Raw genomic sequence first — 9,120 nt, forward strand, 5'->3', positions numbered from 1 at the left:
ACTATAAGAGTGAGTGTTTTGTGTGCATGCTAAGTCGCTTTAGTCATGTTCAACTCTTTGCAACCTTATGGGCCAGGTTCATGGAATTCTCCAGGCAAGAATACTGGAGTGGGTTGCCATGCCCTCCTCCAGGGGATCTTTCCAACCCAGGGATCAAACTCACGTCTCCTGCATTGGCAGGCCAGTTCTTTACCACTAGCACCACCTGGGAAGCCCCATAAGTGTTATGACAGAGACACGAAACAGAAACTGGGTTCGAAGGACTGAGAATCCCAGAGAAGCAGACCATTAACCCAGGTGGGAAGTAGGGTGGAGCTACAGAAAGCAGATGATACCCTCTGAGAAGTAAACGACTGCACAGGGCGACAGCCGGGGGTGACAAGAACGGCCCTTGGCCTCCACCCTTCAGTGGGGAAGATGCTCTCAGAAGGCCTTGTTCAATCAACCTCCTCACAGCTGATTGGTAATCGCTCCGGCCGGAGAGGCAGCAGCCCTGGCTAACCCAGGCTGTGCTCCCCAACCCTGCCTTCATGAACTCAAGAGCTAGTCTGCACACACTCAACACAGAACCGCTGCCACCCCCAGAAAAAGCTGAACCCCCTCCAACTTCTAGCTCATGGCCCTCCTGTCTGCAATGCAGGGTGGGGAGCCTGGCTGGCGGCTGCAGGACCACCCTCTACCATGACCTTACCTGACCAGGTTGATATGGGCTTTCTCCATGACCTTCAGCCAGGCCAGCAGGGGCTGTAAATCATTCTCGCTGGGAACGTAGTCGTACAAGGCCTAGGCGAGGGACCAGGAACAAGCAGGTGCCTGAGCAAAGTGTTTCAGCAGCAGCCCAGTGACAACACCCCTTCCTATCACTACACAACAGCCTGCACACGGGGCCCTAGAACTCACAGCCCCCTTGGCTTTCCTTTCCCTGACCCATGAAGCCCTTCTGCTTCCGCTTCTAGGGGAGAAACGTCTTTAGGAGCAGTCGAGAATAACTTGGTTAACACGACCCTTTGTGAATCTGACAAAGACCAGAACACTTCTCTGGAAAAATGCATGTGAACACACACACACACACATTTTTACAAACAATTTTTTTGAGGGGTTGGGGGGAGGGTTGTGCTCCCTTCCCCAAATCCACCTAGAGATCCCTATTTGAGGTACCTGCTACCACGAGACCATGCTGAATGGTTTACTATGTTAACTACCACAAAGTCAAGGGTCAGGGCCCCACCTGTGGACACTAATGTGGCTTTGGTGGATGGTCTCCTGGCTGTCTACCTGCCTCCTATGCTGGGACAGCCCAGTCTGGCCTATCCAACCTTGCTCTGCAGACAAGTAACAGGGCTCCCCCCAACACAGCCACGTCCCCCGTTTCCCCATCCCTCCGTTAGGTCTCACTGTGATGATCTGGGCGTTGAGCTCTGCCGGCAGGGTACTTGCACGGGGCTTGGCATGGAAGAGGCTGTGAAAGGCCTGCATGGCACAGGCTGTCACCAGCTACAAAGGACGTGGAGGTTAGTGGGAAACTCACTGCGGAGGCCAAGGCAGCCCTGGGCTCCTCCACATCCCACTCCAGCTGGTGGGTTGCGGGGGAGACCTGGGCCCCCTGAATCTCAAACATGCCCCCGACGCCTAGATACTCAGACACAACTGCTGCTTTAGGAAGTCTTGGCAGCCACTGGGAAATTTTTTTAATGATTTAAATGACATCAGAGAAACGTGAACAACATGTTTTTAAAATTATGGACTAAAAAAACAGGCTACAAATGGTTGGCATACTATAATTAAAACTGTATTTTTACGTGTTTGCTTATCTAAAAAGAAAATGTCTAAAAGGATACACAGCAAGCTGCCTGTACTATTTATCTTAGGAAATGAGACTTGGCGGGAAAGAGACCTCTATTTTTTACTTTATATACTTTGGAGTTTTTTTCTTTTTCTTTCTAAGCAACGATCATGTTATTCATATAATGAATATTTTAAATTATGTTTGTGAACAAACACTGTATGAGAACATATAAAGATTAACAGAATTGTGCTAGGAGAGCAGAAATGCAAGGCATCGCTTTTATGTGTCTTTAGAGTGTCATACTGATCTTACTAAATTACTAAGCCAGCAAAAAAAGAAGGTGAGAAAGACAGAAAAATATAACCATACGCATGGGTGGGGCAGAGCTCAGGCAGGGGAGAAGTGCTGCCTCGCCAGTCCCACCCGATTCCACCCCCTCCCTGAGCTCATCTCCCAGCTGAGGCGGCCAGTCTGCCCCACCCCAGGGATGAGATGCGTCCTTGAGTGTAGCCAAGAGCAGGGTCAGGGCCAGGAGGCCCCAACTCCCGCTTTTGGCCTGAACAGTGAGCTTCCCGAGTGCCAGCACACAGGCCTGGGGTCTGAAGCTCTGCCCCCTCCTCCTCGGCACACCCCCATGCGCTGGGGCACGAGCTCACCACATGGTTCAAGGTCATGACCCGCAGGAGAGTCTCGCTGCAGCTCTTCACCAGGCCTTCTGGGAAGCAGGGCAGTAGGTCCTTCAGCAGGGTCAGCATGTGCAGCATGGTGGTGGCCTCCTTGGAGCCTGGCAGAAAGAGGGGCAGCTGAGACTCCAGCCCACTCTCTGCAGTTGCCTCCGGCCCTGCCCCACCCACTCCACCACGCTGCCCCACCTCCAGACTTCTCGATCTCCTGGATGCAGAATTTGGCGGTAGAAACGGCAGCAGGGTGATGGGCAGGGGCCTTTTCACCAAACATGAACTCACTGCCCTTGAAGATGGAGCACACCCCATGCTGGGCAGCCTTCCGGATCTGAGGGGCAAGAAAAGGGGACAGGGCTGGGTCAGCACTCAACCAGCAACATGGGTGCTTGTCACGACCATCAGCAATGAGCAACAATCGCATGCCCATGCTGGGGGCATCCTGGACTGATAAAGATGGACTCCTGGGCTGATAAGTAAGACAAACCTGGGTTTCAGGTTCTGCTCTTCTATTAACTCACCAACCAACCTTGAGCAAACCAAACTACTTAGTCTCTGAGCTTCAGTGTCTCATCTTTACAACACAGATTCCTCTGTTCATGCCATCATCCAACAATACAGAGTGCTCACCAGTTCAGCAGTGAACCAGCAATTCATCAGGAGATAGGAAGTAAAGAAATGTATGCCAGAAGATAAAAGTACTTTGCAGACAATAAAACAGGGGCTATTACTTTTTTATGCAATGATCAGGTGTCACTCCAGTGATGTGACATTCCAGCAGAGACCTAAAGCAAGTGAGAGAACCGCCATGGACATTCTCAGGGAAGAAGGCACGGGCCTGCCTGGGACCAGAGTGCTCAGCACCAGGAGTGACTCTTAGGACTGTTATGACTCATACACGCCCCCCAGTTCTAAATTTCAGGAGGAAGCAACGTGGCCGAGCACTACTTACTGGGCTACAAGCCAGGACTTGGACCAGGTCTGAGGAAAACTCCCCATTGTCGCCATGACCTTGCAGCAAAGTTGATTTTATTATCCCTATTTACAGCTTAAAAAACCAAGACTCGGAGAGATTAGGTAACTCGTCCACGGTCCCAGCACAGTGAGTCAAGTATTCAACTCAGTTCTGTGAGTTCTGTGACTCCAAAGCCCCCTCCAGCCCCCTCTCCTTCCACTGTAACTAAATACATCACTGACCAGTGAGGCAGCAGAAACTCAAACAGGCCTGACTGTGACCATCCCTCCTGCAGGAGTGAGCAGACAGGGCTTCAGGCAGGAGCAGAAACTCCGGATAGGAGTCCAGCACTCAGGTGACCTCCCTGGGCCACTCAGCAGCCCAGCACCAGCCGGCTTCCTGGAATGGGAGTGGCCGCCCCCTCCCACGCCTGGGGTCCCACGGCCTCACCTTGGGCTTGGTGTGCACGGTGAAGCTCAGCAGCCCGTGGTACACCTGCAGGGTCACAGGGAAGCTCCAGGCCTCCAGGTCCTGCTTCCGCAGAAGGGTGGCCAGACAGGAGAGGACCTGAGAGGAGAGGCAGAGACCCTCAGCTCCACCCGCTTCAGCCACGTGGGAGACAGCCCGGGTTCTCCGGGACTCCGGAAAATGCCAAAGGGCTTTCTGAGGGTCCACAGAGTGCCTACACCCCTCCCAGGAAGCGTGCAAGCTTTAGCCAAATCAGGTGGGCTCTGGAAGATGGCAGAGGGACACCCAGACCCAAACACTGACCCATCGGAGGGCAGAGGTGGAGCCACTGATGGCCTGGGCTGACATGATATCCATGAAGGCTTTGGAGGTATCAGAGAACTTCTTAATGAGCACAGGACTGGGCACACTGTGGGGGAGAGAACAGAGACAATGAGAAGCCCAGAGGGGTCTCCGAGGGCTGCTGGTCTGGAGGAGAAGCTGGACAGAGTGGGGCAGCACGGGCTCCGTCCCTCAGCTGGCTCCCCTGTCGTGACACCCAGTTCAGTGCATTTCAACGGCCCCTGAGCTCCCCGCCTCCCTCATATTCTCCACCACTACCGACCCAATGGGCCCTTATAAGCTCCCCTCAGTCCTCTCCCAATGTGTCCCCTGGTTGCAGGTCCCCAGACAAGCAGGCCCAACATTCCACCTTATCCCTCCTGCCCCGCTGGCTGTGCAGGACCAGCCACCCCCGTCACACTCTGTCCTGTTACCATCCCAGGCCACCCGGAGCCTGAGCCGGGAGATTGCCACTGGATACTTAGCATCTTTTTGTTCTTTTTAATAATTCCTGTGTTACTCCCTCCCCTCCAGCCCCTCTCTCTTCTTCCCTCACAAGGAGCCAGGACTCACCGCTTGAGGACAAGGTTCAGCAGGTAAGCGACAGCAGCCAGAGACTCCGTGGACTCCACCGCTTCCATGGTTGTCATCTGACCAGGCCATGGGGTGGGAATGTGGGAAGCATGTCATGCTGGGCAAATGGGGTACTGGGGCCCCATGCACCCATGGGGATGGTTAGGACCAAGAACCCTGGTGTCAGAAGCTGAAATCCCAGCTCTGTCACTGTGACTCTGGACTAGCAACTTAACTTTTCTGTGACTCAGGTTTCCTCACTTGGAAAACAGGGATAATTAAGTTGTCATGAGGTTTAACTGAATTAATACACATCACACTTAGAACACTGCCTGACGTGTGATGAAAACCATTATATCGCTATTTAATTTACTTCATTATTCTAGAACAGAGGTTAAAAAGCATTTTCTGCAAAGAGCAGCCAGATAATAAATATTTCAGGCTTTGCAGGCCACATGTCGTCTCTGCTGCACATTCTTTGTGTGTTTTAACTATCTTATAAAAATGTAAAATCCAGGGGGGTGGGGGAGGGGTTAAAAAAAATATATATAAAATCCATCCTTGGCCCTCAGGCTATACAAAAACAGGCCATGGGTCACATGATGCCCATGGGCTATAGTTTGCCCCTTCTCCACAGTGGTGGTTTTCACACTTTTAAACCCTTAAAAATTATTGAGGATTTCCCCAAAGAGATTTTGTTTATGAAAATTATATCTATTGATATTTATCATATTAAAAATTAAAATGAAGACTTTTTTTTTTTAAACATAAGATTATGCAAGCACAATTCCATGAGCTGTTAAAATGTCATCAGACATTACATAACTTCTGGAAAACTCTCAGGTATACTCACGACATAGAAAAAGGTAAATGATGGTCTAGTAGTACTATGGAAATAATTTTGACCTAGCCAAACCCCCAAAGGGCGTCCCCAGTGGCTCTGAGGTAAAGAATCTGCCTGCAATGCAGGAGATGTGGGTTCAGTCCCTGGGTTGGGAAGATGCCCTGGAGAAGGAAATGGCAACCCACTCCAATAGTCTTGCCTGGAGAATCCCATGGACAGAGGAGCCTGGAGGGCTACAATCCATGGGGTCGCAAAAGAATCGGACATGACCTAGAGACTAAATAACAGCAAATTCCCTGAAAGGGTGTTGGGAACCCCCAGACTGTACTCTAAAAACAATTTTACTAGAGAATCCCCTGGGTGTAACCCAGTTTTATCAACTAGGGAAAGAAATAAAGAGAGGACTGGATTTTGTTTTACGAGAATCATATAGGAAATCCCACCAGCCTTACCAAGCCATTTGAGAATAACTGAAGCCCTTTCACCTGTTCAAGGTTGTCTTTCTCCATCCCTGCATGCAGGGGTCCCTGTCTTCTCTCTACAGCCTGAAGAACCTGCTACCCCAAATGCCCACCAGAGAGTTGCATTCACTCACCAGCGCAGCAAAGTACTCAGTCTCAGTCTCCTTCCCACCCTGGGAGCGAATCACCTCTGTGACAGCAGCCAAAACCGCACAGATCTGCACATAAGGGAGAAGCCATCTGTGAAGCCATCTGTGACATCTATTTCCAATCAAATCCCACCCCAGGGTAGCCTTTTCTCCTTCCTCCATCACAAATTAATCTCCTGACAAAGCCCAGAGCAGACAAGTTCCCCTTGCACTGAGCCAGGGGAACACATCACAGGGCCCAGCAAACTGGAAGACATACACATTTGCCCCAAAACCCACCTCTAGTGCTCTACCCATTACAGAAATACCTGCACAAATGTGCAAGTATTTGTGCACAAGTGTGTTCACTGCAGCAACCAATTGGAACAATAAAGCAGCCATCAACAGGGGATTAATAATGTAGTATCATATAATAATGACAGATTCGAATACTATGTAACTACTGAAAAGAATGATGACCAACTACATAGATGAATTTAGAAATGCTGATCAGTGGGGGAAAAGTTGCAAAATAGTGTATACACAATATAATGGTGCTTCAGTAAACCTAGACAAAGTCTGGGTAAAAAAGTTTAGAATAGTATTAATAACTTGATAAGAAGCTGTTGAGAACTTGAGATCTGGCTAGTATGACTGAGAAATTGCATCTTTAAACATCTTAATTATTTATATTGAAAAACAAATACTTTAGCAAATACTTATGGGGAAACAGATTTAAAACTACTTGGGTATAAGAATCTACTTTTGCAATTGTAAGTTTCATGAACTTTAAATACTAATCAAGTACTGTCAATGAAAATTTAGCATCCAAATGGAGATGTCAGACTAGATTCTGAAAACTCAGTACAATAAGTATAATGCAAAAATACCTCACTTTTAAAAATATTGATTATAAGTTGAAATGACAATATTTGGAGTATACCAGGTTACATGAGAGATACATAATTAAGGTTACTTTCACCCACATCTTTTTCTTTTTACTTTTATTTAACATAGCTACTAGAAAACTTAAAATCCTGTGTGTGGCTCACATTACATTTCTGTTGGAGAGCACTGATCAAGAAAAGTACAGTGACTTGTCAACAGTAACTACCACAAAGAAGGCAAGCTGGGAGGCCAACTTCCATATTTTATTCTACTCATCTCACTTTGTTATCATTTATAGTTTTGACACTTTTCATTTAAACAATGAAAAAATATAAATATATAATTTAAAATTATAAACAAAAAAAGTAACATTTAGGTCCTATTAAACCGTTTTCTAACCACTGTTATTCAGTGTTAATGTATTTAACAAATGTTTTCTGAAAACATTCTATATAAAAAGGCCTGTGTTAGGTATAGTTGAAGAGAAAAAACGTTTGCAAAATATTTTTTGGACATTTGGAAATTGTCTGGAAAATACACTGAGGGACTTTACACTTGAGATGAGAAGATATTCTTAGAAAAAGCAGAGTGGAACCTGCCCTAGGAGACTCAATAGGTCAGGGACACAGAGGGTAGGAAGGGCGACACATCACTCAGAGACTCCACCTGTTGTCACCACTCAGCAGTCAGTTGTGTCCTTCCCCCCCCCCCCCCAGCTAGCCTCAGGCTGTCCTGAGCTCCCCCCTACCTCCTTGTGGGCAGCCGAGTTGGACTCCCAGAAGCGCTGCACTTTGCTGAAGGTGACGTTTGTGCAGTCAGACAGGCCGCTCAGGAAGGTGCCAGAAGACTTCTCGGTGAAAGCCGGCGTCACCTCTTCTTCTTCTTCCATGGCCGTCTCAGGGGCTTCGCTTTTGCCCAGGCGCAGCGACCCTGACTGCAGTTCATTATGCAACTTCACCGCATCAACTGTCAAGTCGCTCTTTCCTGAGAACCAGCGATAAACAGTAAGGCCCCCAATTCTACTCGCAACTCCTTGGCCAAGAAAACAAGAACCATCCCTAGGAAACAATACCGACAGAGTCTGGGCTCCTAATCTGAGAAGCTAAATACTGAACGCAGTCCGCCTCAGCAGCCTACGGTACTTATCAGACCCAGAAAGGGAACCCTCCAGCTAACGGTTTCGCTTGTGTGAGTCGGCTGGGGGCTGCAGTGAGGGGCCTGGGAAAGAGAAGAGGGTGACAGCGTTCTGTGAAGAGCCAAGATTACAGACGCAGACACTCGTGGTACCCGAGCCAAGTTATCTCCCTCCTGTGAACTCAATTTCCGTATCTGTTAAATGGGGAGTGTGGGCCCTTACAGCAGGTTCGAGATTGGACATTTTAACAGACGAAGTGTCTGGTGCCTGGGCCCCAGAGCGGCTTAGATCCATCGAGACTCAGGCCGACCCAGAACCCCGCCGCCCGGCTGCGCCTTGATCGCGACCCTGCTACCTGAAGGCCGGCTGAAGAAGCGGCTGCGGGCGGCCTGGCGGTGGCGGCAGATGACCGGGTTGCTGTCGCTGCTGTGGCCTTTCTTCCAGCGTTTCAACTTGGCCGAGACTCCGGAGGGCAACTTCCCCGAGCGACCCATGCCTATTAGGCAGGGAGAGAGTTGAAAGGATTGGGTTCGGGGAACTAAAATACACGCAGGACCCACGTGGGTTCGCAGCCGCTCCACTTCCTCTTCCTCTGACGTAACTTCCTTATTCGCGTCCGTTTCCATGGCAAAAGAATCAACATCCGGTTTCACGTAGTCTCCAGGCTCTAGACTCGGTTGAAGGAGAGGCTGGAGGGAGACCCCATTCCTAGGAAGGAAGCTCTGGCTGGGGATGTTAGTCCACGGCTACTGCTTCTTGGCCACAAGAGTGAACCTTATTAGACTGGAATTCCTTTACAGGTTAAAACACAAACGTACATTTATATTATTTTTTAAAATCTAATTTCAGGGAATTCCCTGGTGGTCCAGTGGCTAAGACTG

At 49.1% G+C, this 9,120-nt stretch overlaps 1 protein-coding gene across 1 annotated transcript in view; it reads right to left on the bottom strand.

Annotated features, from left to right (window-relative positions):
• The window catches only part of RRP12 (ribosomal RNA processing 12 homolog), a 29,272-nt gene extending 20,442 nt beyond the window's left edge, over nt 1-8,830 (bottom strand). The window contains exons 1-10 of the mRNA XM_006061167.4: nt 8,595-8,830; nt 7,853-8,088; nt 6,223-6,306; nt 4,784-4,860; nt 4,193-4,298; nt 3,872-3,988; nt 2,659-2,797; nt 2,443-2,570; nt 1,396-1,494; nt 692-783 (exon numbers count right to left, since the gene is read on the bottom strand). Of these exons, the coding sequence (XP_006061229.3) occupies nt 692-783; nt 1,396-1,494; nt 2,443-2,570; nt 2,659-2,797; nt 3,872-3,988; nt 4,193-4,298; nt 4,784-4,860; nt 6,223-6,306; nt 7,853-8,088; nt 8,595-8,733 (1,217 nt within the window). The 5' untranslated portion in view covers nt 8,734-8,830. The remainder of the gene's footprint in view (nt 1-691; nt 784-1,395; nt 1,495-2,442; nt 2,571-2,658; nt 2,798-3,871; nt 3,989-4,192; nt 4,299-4,783; nt 4,861-6,222; nt 6,307-7,852; nt 8,089-8,594) is intronic.
• Between the last annotated feature and the right edge of the window lie 290 nt (nt 8,831-9,120).

The sequence above is a fragment of the Bubalus bubalis genome, chromosome 23, assembly GCF_019923935.1.
Source record: "Bubalus bubalis isolate 160015118507 breed Murrah chromosome 23, NDDB_SH_1, whole genome shotgun sequence".
In the NCBI taxonomy this organism is placed as follows: domain Eukaryota; kingdom Metazoa; phylum Chordata; class Mammalia; order Artiodactyla; family Bovidae; genus Bubalus; species Bubalus bubalis.